This window comes from Carcharhinus amblyrhynchos, chromosome 4 (assembly GCF_965287045.1).
Source record: "Carcharhinus amblyrhynchos chromosome 4, sCarAmb.v2.hapA, whole genome shotgun sequence".
Taxonomy (NCBI): Eukaryota; Metazoa; Chordata; class Chondrichthyes; order Carcharhiniformes; family Carcharhinidae; genus Carcharhinus; species Carcharhinus amblyrhynchos.
The window spans coordinates 17,160,425-17,179,691 of record NC_137327.1 but is presented as its reverse complement, the minus strand read 5'-3'; the positions used below and the strand labels follow the sequence as shown (position 1 = coordinate 17,179,691).

The window sequence follows — 19,267 nt, the reverse complement described above, 5'->3', positions numbered from 1 at the left end:
CCATGAAACTGTCTAAATGCTTTTTAAAAGATAAAATTGTAACCACCTGTACTATTACTCTAGCAGCTCATTGCAGACACTCACCACCTGTTGTATGAAAAAATTGCCCTTCTGGACCCTTTTGTATCTCTCCCCTCACACTTTAAACCTATGCCATCTAGTTTTAGACCCCACTGTCTTTGGAAAAAATTGTTAACTATCTACCTTATATATGCCCTGCGTTATTTTATAGACGTCTGTAAGATCACCCCTAAGCCCCCTACACTTCAGGGAAAAAAAGTCCCAGTCTCTCCAGCCTCTTCTTTTAACTCAAGCCATCAAGTCCCACAGCATCCTAGTGAATCTTTTCTGCACTCTTTCTAGTTTAATAATATCCTCTCTATAATAGGGTGAGCAGAACTGTACACAGTATTCCAAGTGTGGCCTTACCAATGTGTTGTACAACTTCATCAAGATGTCCCAACTCCTGTATACAATATTCTGACCAATGAAACCAAGCATGCTAAATGCCTTCTTCACCACTCTGTCCACCTGTGACTCCACTTTTGAGGAGCTATGAATCTGTACCTCTAGATCTCTTTGTTCTATCACTCTCCCCAATGCCTTACCATTATCTGAGTATGTCCTGTCCTGGCTCAGTCTACCAAAATGTGTCACCTCACATTTATCTAAATTAAACTCCATCTGCCATTCGTCAGCCCACTGGCCTAATTGATCAAGATCCTGTTGTAATCCTAGATAACCTTCTTCACTATCTACTATCCCATCAATCTTGGTGTCACCTAAAAAGCTACTAACCATGCCCCCTAAATTCTCATCCAAATCATTAATATAAATGACAAATGACAGTGGACCTAACACTGATCCCTGAAGCACACTGCTGGTCACAACCCTCTACAACCATCCTCTGTCTTTTCTCATCAAGCCAATTTTGTCTCCAATTGGTTACGTCGCCATGGACCCCGTGAGATTTAACTTTATGCAACAACCTACCATGTGGTACCTTATCAAAGGCCTTGCTAAAGTCCATGTAGACAATGTTGACCACATTGTCCTCATCTACTTTCTTGGTTACCCCTTCAAAAGACTGCCCTCAAGCAATTAGGGATGGGAAATAAATGCTGGCCAGCCAGTGATGCCCATGTTCTACTAATGAATAAAAATGAAACGGCAGGTCCATTCAAAAGTCTAATGGCAGCAGAAAACAAGCTGATCTTGGGCCGATTGCTACATGATCTCAGATTTTTGTATCTTTTTGCAAATGGAAGAAAGTGGAAGAGAATATGCCTGGGGTGTATGGGGTCCCTGATTATGCTGGCTGCTTTACCAAGGCAGCGGGAAGTGTAGACAGAGTCAATGGATAGGAGGTGGGTTGAGAGAAATGGTTTCAAGTCGGGCCTCCAACTCTCAGTTGCGTATTGTGGTTAATCAACACTGGGTTGAGTGCTGCACCTCAAGGGGAGGTGTGGGAGGAAATGCTAAAGGTGGCGGTCTTTTAGCAAAAGCTGTCTCCATTCTATTTTCTTCATTTCCCATCTTTGTACCAGTATTCAGAGGGAAAATCCAGACCAGTTCTTTTTTTTATATTTGTTTGTGGGGCATGGGTGTTGTTGGCTGGCCTGCATTTATTGCCCATCCCTAGTTGCTCTTGAAGAGCAGTTAAGAGTTAACCACATTGCTGTGGCTTTCAAATCACATGTAGGCCAGACCAGGTAAGGATGGCAGATTTCCTTCCCTAAAGGACACTAGTGAACCAGATGGAGTTTTCCAATGATCAACAATTGTTTCATGGTCATCATGAGACTTTTACTTCCAGATTTTTTTTGTTGAATTCAAATTCCACCATCTGCTGTGATGGGATTTGAACCCAGGTCCCCACAACATTAGCTGAGTTTCTGGATTAATAATCCAGTGATAGCACCACTTGGGCATCACTTTCCATGACGAACAAATATGCACATGTATTATTCTAAAATGTCTCAACTCATGATTTTCAGAAAAATATAAATATAATAGAATGTTACCTGCATTACACTATTCAGTCCTTTCAGTGTCTTTCCATGCTCCTGTCCCTAAATGATATGACCCACCAATGTGCTCAAACTTAATAATTCAATATATACCTTTTCTGAAGCCTCGGCAGGTGAATGAAGCAAAATTCAAGAAACGCGGCACTAGCACATGTGACTTGTCAGTTTCACCGAGAAAGGGCAGGAGATTGCAAACATAAGCTTTTTAATGGTCAGTGCTTTTCGGACCGACGTTTGAGTATATTTGAAAATTGAACCGAATCAATAGTATATGGTTGAAGGTACAGCAATGTTGCTCATGGAAAGGAAGAGTGAGGTTATCAGTCTTCCATGGTGTTATGCACAGGTGAGAAATGTCAAATGCAGTCTTTGGATGATCTGAGATCATAAATCTGAGGGATAATTGGGCCTGATGTGCCAGCATGAAATCGTTAATAAGATAGTCCTCAGCCACAAAGGTTAAGGGGCCAGGAGGCATAAACTCAGCCACAGTTTCTGGACGAGTATAGATTTATAGCAGCAGCTCTATTGTAATGATGGACAGAGGAGTTTACAGTTGACACAAACACGTGAGAAAAATACAAGAGCTTACAAGAAGGGGATTGTCATTTTTAAAAACCTATTAGAGGCATGTTTGTTTATTTTGACAGATTTATAAGCATCTAAAGAGGATAATCTTTTTACGAGTTTTCAAGGACTTTAAAATATTATAGGGCTCATGATTTCTGTTTATAAGGAGTTTAAGGTCTTTAAGGAGCCTGTTTATAAGGCTTGAATGAATTGGAGGAGCAGGGCCAGAGGGTTATAAGGAGAGTGAGAGAGGCGGTAAAGGGCTTGGTGGTGAAGGTTAGGAAGCCTTACTCTGATGTGCAGAACTAGGCCAATGTCTCAATGTGAATGGAAGCTGACTTGTGAAACTGACCACCTCAGCCTTGGCCCACCTCCACCTCTGTGGTAGGCCTGATTCCAGGCCATTCCCATGTACTCTGGATAAACATTCTGCACGTTAGCACTGCCGGGATGGAGACAGGAATTAACATAGAGGAAATTCCTGACTCACAATTCCTCTCTCCATGATGAAAATCCGGCCCAGGGTGTCCAGCCCAAAGGTGCAGATGCTGGAAATCAGAAGTAAAAACAGACAACTGGAGAAACACTGTGGGGGAGAGAAATATAGTTAACATTCAGATTGATGTTCTTTCTTCAGAATCCCTTCAGTCAGCATGTCCGCAGCTTTCGATGACAGAAGTATCAAAGAAACTTGTAGTTGTAAAAGATAAACTGAAAAACATCAAAATAAAATGTTTCCACTGGTAGGAAAAACTAGAACTAGAGGGCAACCTCAACCTAAAGGGACGATCCTTTAAAACAGAGATGAGGAGGAGTTTCTTCAACCAGAGAGTGGTGAATCTGTGGAATTCTTTGCTGCAGAATGCTGTGGAGCCCAAGTCTTTGAGTGTCTTTAAGACAGAGATAGATAGGTTCTTGATTAATAAGGGGATCGGGGTTATGGGGAAAAGGCAGGAGAACGGGGATGAGAAAAAAATCAGCCATGATTGAATGATGGCGCAGACTTGGTGGGCGGAGTGGCCTAATTCTGCTCCTATGTCTTCTGGTCTTATGGAATCATATTATATAAACATAAATTCCACACCATTTTATGAATGTGAAAATTAGACCTTGAATGCTGTAGTGAAGAGAATAAATGTTTTAAGTTTTGATGTGACAGCTCTACTAAAAATTAGATGAACAAAAATTGACAAGTGAGAGAGCCCTAAACTTGAACTCGTACAGAGAAAATGTAGATTATTATAATGACTAGATAGTGAAGGGGAAAATACATACCAGTGGAAATATTATTTTAAAAATTCATTAATCTTTTTGGAATGGTCCCTATCAGGAAATGTTGAGGGCAATGGATTAAGAAACAGAAAATGTAAACTAGTTGATGCAAAAACAGAAGGTGCTGGAAAATCTCATCAGGTCTGACAGCATCTGTGGAGAGAGAATAGAGCCAACGTTTTGAATCTGGATGACCCTTTGTCAGAGTTGACGTCAGAGCTGTGACGAAGGGTCATCTAGACTCAACGTTGGTTCTACTCTCTCTTCACAGATGCTGCCAGACCTGCTGAGATTTTCCAGCATTCTCTGTTTTTGTTTCAGATTCCAGTATCTGCAGTATTTTGCTTTTAACTAGTTGCGATGAAATAGAAACATATCTGAAGCTAATGTACCCTAGCCACCTATTCATCCGATATATCTGGCTAATTCTGCTCTGACTAGCATGTGGCACTGGTAGTATTCCTGAGATTGCTACCTTTGAGATAGTACTTTTCAACCTTCTTCCTCATTCCCACACTGTTGAGGTTGATTAAGTTCAGTCGGTTGGACAGCTGGTTAGTGATGCAGAATGGCGCCAGTGATGGGGGTTTAATTCCTGTACCTGCTGAGGCTATTCATAAACGCCCGCCTTCTCAACCTTGCCCTCGCCTGAGGTTTGATGATCCTCAGGTTAAGTCACCAACAGTCACCACTGTGATCATTTGGGACTCTGATGACTTTACCTTTAAACTCAAAAGTAAGACCAAAGATATGAATTCTGATTAAAATTATTGAACACAAAATAAGAAGTGCTTGCATTTTTTTTTAGCAACAATAGTGTATGAAGACTTGTAAACTTTTCCGAGTAACCTCTTCGAATTTAATGCTTTCAGCTTTCAACATTGTGTCATTTGTAAAATAACAAATGATGATTTCTTTAACCACTGAAGCATATTTCTTGTTGCTTTTCATCTCTGTTCCTTTTTACAAAATAAGGTAGCGAAATATGAAATGCTGTTTTTGTGCGGCAGGAGAAGTGCCAAAAGGCTTTTGGCCCATTATGGGCTTTTAGTCACGTGATGCACGTAGCTTTAAGGCACTTACAGAACCCTTAAATCACACCAGTGACAGCTCTAATTTGTCAAACATAGCCTGACTAGAGCTGCCATGTATTGACCTTCCAGTAATGCACTGTATACTGCGGAATGAACTGGAATGGAGAAACTAACATCCAGTTGGCAACAGGAAATAAGTTTCTCATTCTGTATCCATTAACATTTAGAACGAAGAACAGGAACAGGTCCTTCGGCCCATCAAGCCTGTGCCGATCACATTGTCCTATCTAGACCAACCGCCTGTATCCCTCTATACCCCACCTGTTCATGTGCCTATCCAGATGAGCCTTAAATGCTGTTAACGTATTTGCCTCAACCACCTCACTTGGCAATGCCTTTCAGGCTTTCACCACCCTCTGTGTAAAAAGCTTCCCCCGCAAATCTCTACAGAACCTTTCCCCCCTAACCTTGAACTTGTACCCCCTTGTAATTGTCATTTCTGCCCTGGGAAAAAAGCTTCCAATTATTCGCCTTATCTATGCGTCTCATAATTTTATAAACTTCTATCAGGTCGCCCCTCAGTCTCTGTCTTTCCAGGGAGAACAATCCCAGTTTATTAAATCTCTCCTCATAGCTAATACCCTTCATGCCAGGCAACATCCTGGTAAACTTTTTCTGTACTCCTTACAAAGCTTCCATGTCCTTCTGGTTGTGTGGTGACCAGAATTAGACACAGTATTCTAAATGTGGCCTAACCAACTATTTATATAACTGTAACATAATTTGCCAACTTTGATGCTCAGTGTCCCAGCCAATAAAGATAAACATGCTGTACGCTTTCTTCACCGTCTTTTGCACCTGTACTGCCACGTTTAAGGATCTGTGAAGCTGAATTCCCAGATCCCAGGTTTGAATTGGATCTACCAAAATGCATCACCTCGCATTTGTCCGGATTAAATTCCATCTGCCATTTCTCTGCCCAATTTTCCAACCTATCGTGCTATATTCTCTTACAATCTTCATCACTATCTGTAACCCCAGTAATCTGAGTATCATCCGCAAACTTGCCAATCAAACCGGCTACATTTTCTTCCAAGTCATTTATATATTACAAACAACAGAGATCCCAGCACTGATCCCTGCGGAACACCACTCGTTACAGACCTCTATTCAGGAAAAATACTCTTCCACCGCTACCTTCTGTCTTCTATGGCCAAGCCGGTTCTGAATCCATCTCGCTCGTTCACCCTGGATCCTGTGTGATTTAACCTTTTGCACCAGCCTGCCATGAGGGAGCTTGTCAGCTGGAGTTCTGGTCGCCACATTATAGGAAGGACATGAACACACTAGAAGGGGTGCAGAGGGGATTCACCAGGATGTTGCCTGGTGAATTTAAGTCATAAAGAGTGGCTGGATAGGCTTGGGTTATTTTATCTGGAGCAGTGAAGGCTGAAGACTGACCTGATTGAGGTGTTCAAGATTATGAGGGGCACAGACGAGGTGGATAGGGAGCAGCTGTTCCCCTTCTTGAAGGGTCAGTTACACTGATGTCAAGCTCACTGGCCTATGATTACCTGGGTTATCCTTACTTTACAACTTAAAAGTGAGGGTGGGAGATTTAGGGGGGATTTGAAGAAAAACCCTGTTACTCAGAGGGTGGTGATGGTCTGGAATGCGTTGCCTGGGAGGGTAGTGGAGGCAGGATGCCTCACATCCTTTAAAAAGTACCTGGATGAGTACTTGACATGCCATAACATTCAACAGGTTAAAGTCCTACAGGTTTATTTGGTAGCACGAGCTACCAAATAAACCTGTTGGACTTTAACCTGGTGTTGTGAGACTACTTACTATTCCTACCCAGGCAACTCCACATCATAACGTTCAAGGCTGTAGGCCAAGTGCTGGCAATGGGATCAGGACCTTTCATGCATTGGTGCAGACTTGATGGGCTGAAGGGCCTCTTCTGTGCTGCAGTATTCTGTGACTCTGTGAAATGCTTTGCTAAAGCCCATGTAGACAACATCCATGGCCCTTCCCTCATTAATCATTTTTGTCACCTCCTCAAAAAACTCTATCTAATTAGTGAGACATGACCTCCCTCATACAAAACCATGCCATCTGTCACTAATCAGACCATTCAGTTCCAAAAGCACATAGATCTTATCCCTAAGAATCTTCTCCAACAATTTCACTATCACTGATGTCAAGCTCACTGGCCTATAATTACCCAGGTTATCCTTACTCCCCTTCTTAAATAACAGGACAACATTGGCTATCCTCCAGTCCTCTGGGATCTCCCCTGTGGCCAACAAGGAAATAAAGATTTCTGTTAGAGGACCCGCAATTTCCTCTCTTGTCTCCTTCAGTAATCTGGGATTCTGACCCTTAAGGTTTGTCTACCTTCATGCTTTTTAATACACCTAACAATTCCTCCCTCATAATAATGACTTGCTCTCAAAGGTCTGCACACCCCTCTGAGACACCACCAATCAGCGTCTCCTTCTCCTTTGTGAATACCGATGCAAAATACTCATTAAGGATCTCACCCACTTCCTTTGGTTCTACGCATAATTTCTCTCCTTTGTCCTTGAGTGGACCAACTCTTTCTCCAGCTGTCCTCTTGTTTCTAATATTTGTATAAAATGCCTTGGGATTCTCCTTAATCCTGCCTGCCAATGAATGACATTCATCCTCATATATAATAATCAGTTTGTGGTAACTATGCAGCAATTGGTTCATTAATTCCAACTTCATTCCTTTAAAAGAAATCTTACTTATACCGAATATTCAATCAGAAATAATTCTGAAATCTTTGTAAATCATAGAATGACAAGCAATGTTTTCCCATATTTTTCTTTATGCTCCCCATAATTTTAAATTCTAAATACTTACCTGAAGGCTGGCATATTTTAGCATAACAGCAGGATCAAAGCACTTTTGCGATATTGACTGCAATTTGCATATCTGTTTTGGGGCTATTATACATCTAAATAAGTTAGTCCATTTACGCTCAGTGAAGGTCCTCTTAACTCTTTATGTGCCAAGGTAAGAATGAAATATTTGTGATTATATAGCACTAAAGCATGCAACTTCAATTTAAATACCTTCCAAGCACTCTAGTTTAATGAGACAAACAGGACAATAATTTAATTATTTCTTTATTTAACACTTCTAATACCAACTCAAATGTAAACAGTTGCAAGTCATTAACTCTTTACTGAACTTTAACTCTAACTGGACATCAACTATTACTAAACATCAATTTTAACTATTTAACTGAAAATAGACACTACCGAGTTTAGGAAAATCTTGGCCAAGAAACATCCTCAATATAGAATCTATCTTCTCTCTGAAGTATCCTTCAGGGTACAAGCTTTATTGTGATGGTTGTTCTCTTGGAGTTATCGCTGCCAAACAAAGAACTCACAAGTCTTTTATCCACAATTCTCCACTTGCTTCCGGAAGATTCTCTATCATCCAGCCAGCTGTGTCACCAGAAACTGATCACATGGCTCGAACTTCCAGTGTAATTACTTTGAACGATGCCATAATGCTTAGTTCATTTGACACGTCCCATACATAGCAGCCATAAAAATTGGAGCCACACTGTCTCAGTTAATGTAACCAACTTCCCTGATCTGACCAACACATGAAGCCTCAGATCACAGCTCCCAGACCAGAGCCTCTTTACAACCTGCGTCTGGTTTTAATCTATAAGCTGACCAAAATTCCCAGCATGCTTAGCTCTCAGCCAGCATAGCCACTTTAAAGCCGCTGTTGCCATTACTGTTGTTAAATCATTGTTGTAGCTGTCCTTTCTCCATCCACAACACTCATTGACCTCAGGGTTTTGCAATCCATCTTACACATAATGAACTATTACCTACGTTATTGTAGATGAGGAAGAGGTAATGTTTTTGTCCATTTGTTAGTCTTTTTGTAAACATCGAGTGGGATTTAATGGCCTTGCTTGTCCTGAAACCATAAAATCCCACCTGAGGTCAATGAACCTTTCTGTTGTCCGCCCCTTGCCTGTTCTGATTCCCATGGCGAGCAGGATGGTAAATATTTTTTGATAAACATGTCAATCCAATTCCTGAAACATTGGGCGATAGGGCAAATAGACTTTTTGATTCAGGATGTTGTGGGTTGTTTTATTTAAAATGATGTTGATGTAGAATATTGTGGATTGTCTCAGCTGATGTGGTGGAATTTGTCACTGCTGTCAAAATGTGAGCTGAGTTTTCAGAGCAGATTGTTGGATGAAGCCTCCTGAATGAGATAGCAGCCCTTAATGGTAAGATTTGTCCTGTTTTCAGCTCTGTAGTTGCATGACATCAATCAGGCAGGGAAAAGCCTCAAGGAGGAGCTGGGTAATTGTAATAATGTTGAGCTAACCAGTGTGGTGGGGGTACTGAGTGCATTCTTCACTTGTTTTGAAGTGTGGACGTTGTAATGAATATGCACTCAGCAAGCTCCCACAAAGAACAATGAAATAATGACCAGACAACTGGTTTGTGATGGCATACATAATGGCCAGGAAGAATTCCCCTGCTGTCTGTGTCTTCAATGCTCATCCGCAGAACAATATTGCTTCAGAGCACCAGATTAATATCTACTTAACTGAAAATATGAGACCAATAAGGGCAAATTTACTTAGCTATTTTTTGAATTACATAGCCTGGAAAAATCTGTTTATAAATGTCAACAGGATATTAGAAGCTGCTGACTGTTATATTAACAGTCAGTGATATGGTTCTGTGTATTTGCATAATTGAAAAACACAGCAAAAAAAATGACCTTTTCTTTACTTTTGAAAGAATGCAGCTTAGAAATTGCTCTACTGCACAGACCTTCATGATTATGTTGTGTGAAGGAGCCTGAATGCAAACTGAGTTGCCCAATGACACAATCAAGGTCATAAATTGCTGCACTGTGCTCTATAGTAATTTCTAGTGCATAGCAATAGTGTAGTCATAACTTAGATAAATCATTGGCGACTTGCAGTTGTTGCAACTCCAGTGCCAAAAGAGCACAGTTACAGTCAGATTAAATTTTCTGTTAGATGGTTTCTGTTCACTATGGGTTTCTTTTTATGAGTTTCAAGTTCAAATATAATTACTTTAGGTATTAGAAGTAGCTAAAAGGTTATAGATATGGTTTAACATGCATTGCATAGTTTAGATAATCCTGGACATTAATAGCGCAGAAATAAGTAGAGATAAGAATGATGGTGGAGGACACTTTGAAACTCGCAAGGGAAATTTCAACCATTGTGACTTAAACTATTTAATGCATATCTCTGACATGCTTTAAAGAAAAAGTGAATCTGCAGGATAATAGCATTGACGTGTTGCCTTTTGCAGGTTTGCACCATTTCAGGATCCTGCAGGCTGGCTGACTATCAATCCTGCAAATGGCACAGTTACAACCAGAGCAGCCCTGGATCGAGAATCAACCTACGTCCACGACAGTCAATACACGGCCTTATTTCTTGCAATTGACAATGGTATGTAAAGAAAAAAAACTAATTAACAACTTGCTTTCTTTTTGAGCACTTGAGGTATATCCAGTGGTGGGAGTCACATAATTCCAATTCTAATCTTGACAAAATGTACAGATTGTGAGAATGCACAGCATGCAGACACAACCGTAAAAAAAAAGTCCCTTTTCTTGCATTAAATTCTTCCTTACGTTATGACGCTTCCATTGTGTATTTAACAATATCATCCTGACATTTGCACAACAGGAAACCTATGCAAAATGCTATTGTGTATGAGATGTTCATCTAGCAGAAGGAATTTTTCAGTTGCAGAAATAAAAGGAAATTGCTTCAGAAAATAAATCAAAGAGAAAGGTTTAATAAAGAAACTTCATTACTCAAACCCCCTTCCTACAATTCTGATCTGCTTCTTATTTATATAGGATCAGCTGACTACCACATAATTTTGTCATTGGTTACATTGTCTACAGGTCAGCTGACTCTCACAGCATGTTACTATTGGTTATATTATAATAGATCCAATGTTATCATTGGTTATGTTCTAACATGAGACATGCTTACTTTGTTGAAAAATATTTCTTGCATTTTTTTTCCAAGACGAAAGGTCTGAGTGCACTGGTTATAGGAAAGATTATTGTGTCTGACAACATACTGGTTGTAGGGTTAAAGCCAAGTGTTCCAAAACTGGCCATGTCTCTAGCAAGCCTGTTCCAGTGTAGTGTCAACATGATCCAGTAGAAAATTGCCTCAGTATATCTTGTCCACAAAAAAGCAGGACAAATTTGTTCAACCTATTGCTACTCCATCAATCTGTTCTTAATCGCATCAGCAGAGTGATGGACCATGTCATTGACATTGCTATCAAGCAGCGCTTACTCATCAAAAGCCTATTGTTCACTGATGCTCAGTTTGGGTTCTGCCAGGACCATTCAGCTCCAAACCTCATTACAGTCTCGCTACAAACATGGACAGAAGAGCTGAATTAAAGAGGTGAAGTGAGATTGACTGCACGGTGGCACAATGGTTAGCACTGCTATCTCACAGCGCCAGGGACCCACATTCAATTCCAGCCTCAGGTCACATTCTGTGTGGAGTTTGTACATTCTCCCAGTGTCTGCGTGGGTTTCCCCCGAGTGCTGCGGTTTCCTCCCACAGTCCAAAGATGTGCGGGTTAGGTTGATTGGCTATGCTAAATTGGTCCTACTGTCAGGGGATTAGCAACGTAAATATGTGGGATTACAGGAATAGGAGCTTGGTGGGATTGTGGTTGGCACAGACTCGATGGGCCGAATGACCTCCTTCTGCACTGTAGGGATTCTATGATTCTATGACTAGACTTGACATCAGGGCCACATTTGATCGAATGTGGCATCAAGTACTTCTTATCGAGCACAAAGGTTGTGATTGTTGGAGGCCAATCGTCTCAGCTCCAGAAAGGTCCTGCAGAAGTTTCTCAGGGTGGTACCCTAGGTGTGCCCAACTTTCATTGCATGATGTCAGAAGTGGGTATATGCATTGTTAATTGCTGTATTCAATTCTTCAGATACTGATTAAGCCTGTGCCTGCGTGCAGCAAGACCTGGACAGCATTGAGACATGGGCTGGGAAGTGACAAATAATATTTGGGCCACTCAAAAGCAATGACCATCTTCAACAAGGAGGGTCTAACCACTCAATATCTATCTATCTAGCTAAAATAGTCAATGACTCTGCCGCCACCACTCTGAGAAAGAGAGTTCAACAAACTCAAGACACTCTGAGAAAACAAAGTTGTCCTCATCTCCATCTTAAATGGGAGCCCCTTTGTTTTTGAACCGTGTTCTCTAATACTAGTCCCTCCCAGAAGAGGAATCATCCTTTCAGTATCGACCCTATTAAGATCCCTCGCGATCTTTCATATGCCAATAAAATCACCTCTCGTTCTTTCAATGGATGCAGGCTCAATCTGTGTAGTCTTTCCTCGTAAGATGACCCCCTCATTCCAGGAAACAGCCGAGTGAATTTTCTCTGAACTGCTTCTAATGCAATTATATCCTTTCTTAAATAAGGACACCAAAACTACACACAGTGCTCCAGGCGTGACCTTATTAATATCTTATACAACTCTGGCAAAACTATCCAACTTTTATAAATGCAAAATACTGCGGATACTGGAATCTGAAACAAAAACAGAAAAATGTCGGAGAATCTCAGCAGGTCTGACAGCATCTCTGGAGACAGAATAGAGCCAATGTTTCGAGTTGGCTAATTTAGGCAACCGTTGGCAACCGTTTAGGTTGATTGACCATGCTAAGAAATTGCCCCTCAGTGTCCAGGGATGTGTAGGTTAGAAGGGTTAGTGGGTATGATATGTAGGGATATGGGGGTAGGGCCTGGGTGGGATTGTGTTCGGTGCAGACTCGATGGGCCGAAGGGCCTCTTTTTGCACTGTAGGGTTCTATGATTCTATGAGTCTGGATGACCCTTCATCAGAACTGAGAGGAAAGAGAGTCAGCAGAGATTTATACTATGAGAGTAGGGGTGGGTGGTGGAATTGGACATAGGGAATGTACATGAGCATACAGAAAGCTGAGAAGTTGTTGAAAATGCCCATTAAGTGATCAGAATGTGTTAATGACAAAACAAGATCCAGCTTGATAAAGACTGCCTGAGGAATGGGGCAGTTGGCCTGAACAAGATCGGGATTGGGGGAGGCGGGGTGGTGGGTGGCAGTGCCGATGGAAAGGAGAGCGATAAAATGGAGAATGGGATGAAATGAAATAAAACAAATGGAAATTGGGTTGACGTTCAGTTTGGAAGGTTGTAAAGTGTCTAATCAGAAGATGAGATGCTGTTCCTCCAGTTTGCGTTGGTTTTCACTAGAACATTGCAAAAGGCCAAAGACGGACATGTGCACAGGAGAGCTGGGTAGTATGTTGAAGTGGCAAGTGACAGGAAGGTATGGGTCAGGCTAGCGGACGAACCCAAAGATGTTCAGCAAAGGTCACCCAGTCTGTGATTGGTCCCTCCGAAGTAGAGTAGACCACATTGGGAGCAGCGAGTACAACAGACCAGACTGAAGGAGGTTGCTGCTTGTACACTTCAGAGGATACCAACAGAGACACACAGGAAAGCTGTTTCATAGAATCCCTTCAGTGCAGAAGATGCCATTTGGCCCATCAAGTCTGCAGCGACTTTCTGACAGAGCATTCTACTAGACCTTATCGCCATACCGCCATGTATTTGCCCCACTAATCTCATGAACTTACACATCGTGGGACACTATGGGACAATTTGGTGTAGCCCAATCCTCCTAACTGGCACATCTTTGGAGTGTGGGAGGAGACCAGATTACCGGAGGAAACCCACACAGACACGGGGAGAATGTGTAAACTCCGCACAGTCACCCAAGGCCGGAATTGAACCCAGGTCCCTGGTGCTATGAGGCAGCAGTACTAACCACTGTGCCACCTTGCCCCCAAGGCAGTCTTAAGTAAGAAGGAGTCAAGTCCGGGATGGTGGCAGAACAACAGGAAGGTTGCTGATTTGGGTGGTTAGAATAACTGAGAGGCAAGAAATGAAAGGAGGCATGATGATCAGAGAAAGCAAGAGGAAATGTAAGCTTTTAAAAAGTTAGGAATGGGTAATAGCTGCTGAAAATTGTCCCAGTTTTTTTTAACAAGGAATTTCTTTCAGAATAATGTTCAGTAAAACATGTTACATGTGGATATCTTAATTGAAAAAATACAGATTTTTGGATTGGGGTAAAGTTGCATGCACCCAACAAATCCATCTCTTACTATTCAGTAATAACTGTGGACCTGGCCCTGTGGAAGTTGGACCATAATTACCTGTTCAGCCCCATGACATTGTTCATATCAATGGATTTTCCCTAATAATCTATCCTACAAATCTCTCAGCCCCTGTGACGAACCCGCTCCTTATAACTTCTTACTGCTAACTTCCTAACATTCAAATCATATCGTTGGATATTTAGTCCTCTTTCAACAGTGAACAAGTTGACCACGTGAAGTACTGCTTACATATCAGAAAACATTGTGCTTGGTGGCACAGTGGTTAGCACTGCTGCCTCACAACACCAAGGACCAGGTTCGACTCCTGGCTTGGGTCATTGTCTTTGTGGAGTTTGCATGTTTTTCCCATGTCTGCTTGGGTTTCCTCCAGGTGCTCCAGTTTCCTCCCATTCTCCAAAGATGTATGGTTTAGGTAGATTGGCCATTCCTAATTGCCACTTAGTGGGATGGGGTCTCGTTGGATAAGTATGTAGAGTTATGAGGATAAGGCCTGGGTCGAATTGTTGTTAGTGCAGACTTGATGGGCCAAATAGCCTCCCTCTGCACTGGATTTCCTATATATTTTGGGAATTAGGAAAGGGTCTGTATGTAAGCAAGTGGAAAGATACAGTCAATGGTTTTGATATTGCCACATAAATCTTGAAATTTCAATTAAGTTTCTTCATAATCTCCTGCTCATCAAGGAAGAACAGCCCTGTTTCTTCATTTTGTCTCTTTACGCAAATGCCAGATATCAGAAATCGTTATTACTGCTTTGTCCCTGAACCTGCCACACTTGAGTCACTTGTAAAAGTACAGCATTTGGCAATTGGAATGTTTCATCCTATTTAGTTCTGTTATGATTGAATATGAGATCAGCTGACACATTGGCTCTGGAGCATACACCCCACCTAATTATCTTATTGAACAAGCTGTAGAACTGGTCACAGCTTATCGCTATATGTGTGGTTGCTATGGAGATGCCCAAACTAAACTTTCACAACGTTAGAACCACCAAAGAACTTGCAACCTTTTGTGTCTGTGTGAAAATATTCACAGAACCCAGATCAAAAATTTAACAATAACAATGGATATTGCATTTGCACTCTGAAAATTTAAGAATTGGTTCTGTATTAAGTATTAATATTGCTGATAAAACGAAGCTATACAATTGTACAAATATGTTAAAGATTGGCAGCATTTCTAAAATGGAGTTGGAAAGATCACATTTTGATCCTCTGGTATGTTGAAGCAGCACTTTACAGTAATATCAAGTAAATATCTTTGATTTATTGTGCTATTAAACACTTTGTGTGGACCAAAATAGGCTGAGAGAGATTGAGTGGCAAATTGAAAATGCATTGTAGTTCCAAAGCAGTCACACTGCATGTGGTCAATAGAAATGAAAGGACTAGATTGAGAAAAAGAATCACAGGAAAATTATCTTTAAGTTGCATGCCCTGATCGTTCTTTAGAAATGGCTCTTCGATTGTTATTTAAATCAAATTGATTCCTTAACATTTCTACCTGAACCATTGTCCCATGTTACTCCTTGTTGTCGCTTAGATCCTTCTCATAGGCGTTCCATCTGGACTGAGGGCAATACCAGTTTGATGGGCCCTGAAATGGCAAATAAGGCCAGTTTGCAACCTACTACATGTGAGGCAGGTGACACTTGAAGTAGATGGGTTGTTTGGAGGTTTGTGCAACACCTCAAATTCACTTCTGCATGTCCATGATGAAACCTTTCAAAGTTATTGTTCCTCCTCAAATGAACTTTCTCCATTTTGGTCGGCCGCATACCAGGATTGCCCAGAGTTGATGACTATGTTTGGTCTTTTCAGGGATGCTTTGATGACATCCCTAAAGTGTTTCGCTTGCATTTAAGGGAGTGTAGATGAGGACCATACTGGGGAACAGTTAGGATGAGAGACATGGTTTTAATGGAGATTTTGACATCAAAGGTGGAGCTGAAGACATGGTTGAGCAGATCAGCCATTGATTAAATATTTTGGTGAACAGAGAGCCAAAAGCTAGGAGTGGCAAAGGCTGAGATAGCCACACCCATTAGAATCCCTACAGTGCAATGCACTATTGAGCTTCAAGATCTATTTAATTACCTGAACACATGGGTGGTAAGAGTTTCATGGATGGCCGCATACCAGGGTCTCCCATCAGTTGACATATATGTTTGGTCTCTTCAGGAATACTTTGATGACATCCTTGAAGCGTTTCAACTGACTTCCTGCTGCGACTGAGCTCCAAGTAGAGCAATTGCTTTGAAGTCAGGCAGCAGAGCTAGTTTTGATTAGCACCTCGTTGCTGAGCATGTTAGTTTGGGAGAGGATGCAGTTGCAGTTGGACCATCTTTCTTACCACCCCAGATTTGGAAGAACTTTGAGGTATTTTCTGTAGGTTGTTGGAGTCTCTGAAGTATATAAGAGCGTGGGGATCACTGTTGCCCAGTAAACCGTGCCCTTAATCTCAGCTTTCAGATCTCAGTCTTCAAAAACCCTTTTACTCAGTTGATTAGAAGTGGAATTGGCACACTTGAGTCAAAGAATTTTGAAGTCTACCATTGCCAAGGGGTAACTCTGAAAATACGGAAAATGATCTACATTTTCCAGAATCTTGCGATTGACCTTAATTGACGGGAGGAAGGTATTTTGCACTGGGAGTTGGCTGGAAAAAGGCCTTAGTTTTCCAGTGTTCAATAAAGGGCCCATTTTCTCATATTTTTCAGAGGAATCAACAACAATCTGAAGTTCAGTTTCTGAACGAGCGAACATTCTAGCATCATCGGCATCTTTTTAAAAATTCAGTGACAGGACGTGGGCATTGTTGGCTAGGCCAGCATTTATTGCCCATCTCTGGTTGCTCTTCAGAAGGTGGCAGCGAGTTGTGGTTGAATCGCTGCAGACTTTGAAATGTAGGTACATCCACAGTGCTATAAGGGAAGGAATTCCAGGATTCTGAACCAGCAACAGTGGAGGAATGGAAATATATTCCCAAGTCAGGATGATGAGTGTTATGGGGAGAGGGTGGGAATGTGGAACTGAGCCACGACAGATCAGCCATGATCTTATTGAATGGCGGCGCAGGCTCGAAGGGCCAGATGGCCTACTCCTGCTCCTATTTCTTATGTTCTTATGTTATGTTCTTATGAGTGACTTGGAGGGGAACCTCCAGGTGGTGATGTTCCCAGGTATCTGCTGTTTCTGTCCTCCTAGATGATAGCGGTCATGAGTTCGGAAGGTGCTGCCTTTGGAGTTTTGGTGAATTCCTGCAGAAAGCTTGTAGATGGTAGACACTGCTACCACAGTGTTTCAGTGGTGAAGGGATTGAATGTTCAGTAGAAGGGGCAACAATCAAGCAGGCTACTTTGTCATAGAATCATAGAGGTTTACAGCATGGAAACAGACTCTTCGCTGTCCCTGTCGCCCTTTTTTTTAAACCCCTAAGCTAATCCCAATTGCCCACATTTGGCCCATATCCCTTTGTACCCATCTTACCCATGTAACTGTTTAAATGCTTTTTAAGAAACAAAATTGTACCCGCCTCTACTACTATCACTGGCAGCTTGTTCCAGCCACTCATCACTCTCTGTGTGAAAAAATTGCCATTCTGGATGCTTTTGTATCTCTCTTCTCTCACCTTAAACCTATGCCTTCTAGTTTTAGACTCCCCTAACTTTGGGAAAATATATTGACATATAAGGGATATGGGCCAAATGTGGGCAGTTGGGATTAGTTTAAGGTTTTTTTTAATAAAGGGCAGCATGCACAAGTTGGGCCGAAGGGCTTGTTTCCATGCTGTAAACCTCTATGACTCTATGAATACAACCCGAATACCCCAGTCACATCAATCGTGTACCTTACTTCCTTTCATCACTCACCATCACTTGGCCACAATGCAAAACTAAAAGCCATCACACTATAAATATTTGAAATCATATTCATAAATCAATCCGTTCCTTTAGTGCCTTTCTTCTTTGCATCTTTTCCTGCCCTCGTGTCCCTGAGCAATACTACCCCAATTGTTGTTGTATGTCTCCCGACTTTCAGTGACGGAAACTGCCAATAGACTTCAAGGATGTCTATGTGCAGTTTTGGAGCTAGAAGGCACAGCTATAAGTGGGATAATCATGGGATGGCAGAGTCTGGTTAGCTACAGCAAGGGCACTGGCTAATTGACAGTGGTGGGAGGACAAATGTTGTCTTCTTGAGAGTGATTAGCAGGTAAAAATACTCCATTAGATCACTGCATTTGTCCTGGATGATATTTCAACAATTCAGGAAATATGCTGGATAACAGAGTACTGTACATTTTATCTTGCCCTGCAAACCCCTTTGAATTCATAGCCACAATAGCAGCTTGATCTTCCACAGCAGTGTTCAAACCTCTGGTGAGAGTTCTTCTACTGTGATGGAGGCTGAGGTGTCAGCCATCAGACACTGTATCATGATTGGGTTCACAAGTGTGTAGGTAGAGTTGGCAACTATTTCCATGATGGAAAAGATGGGCTCCGAACTCTGCGCAAAACCCTGTGCCAACCCAGTACCAGACTCTTCCTTGCTTCCTGACTTTGACTATCTGGCAGCCTTCCCAATGCACCAAGCATTTTGTTACGTGCATCCAACCTGTTTCTCCAACAGACTGTCCCATCAAAACATCCTCCACAGCACAACTGCCATGGAACTTGGTGCTTGGCACTCCAACACTGGGTGTCGAGTAGCAGGCAGATTCACTTGCTGTCTGTGCTGCAGTTGACAGACATGGGTTCATCACACTTCACGATCCCATCCCTGGTTTTGAAGATGATTGAGTTTAGCTCCCTTTGAAATTTACAACTTACAAGTTTGTTTTATCGTCTTGCTGTTTTTGTTTTGATATTCCCTTAGCCTCCCTTTACAATTCATTGACTCTTGTGTCTTGCTTTTAATTCCCCAAAGTCGCTCTTGAGATTTTCAACGTTTTATCTTCTAATTTGTTTTACCTTTGTGCCTTTCATCTACCCCTTCCTCCGTGGTGCTTTTTTGTTTCTTATTCCAGAATTCACAGAAGGTAAATATCCTGTCCCATGTGG

The 19,267-nt window shown here is 41.7% G+C and overlaps 1 protein-coding gene across 1 annotated transcript in view; it reads left to right on the top strand.

The window, feature by feature from the left end:
• cdh13 (cadherin 13, H-cadherin (heart)) overlaps window positions 1-19,267 on the top strand; it is a 971,374-nt gene that overhangs the window by 909,373 nt on the left and 42,734 nt on the right. Inside the window, exon 11 of the mRNA XM_080186753.1 lies at window positions 10,273-10,415. Within this exon, the coding sequence (XP_080042879.1) occupies window positions 10,273-10,415 (143 nt within the window). The remainder of the gene's footprint in view (window positions 1-10,272; window positions 10,416-19,267) is intronic.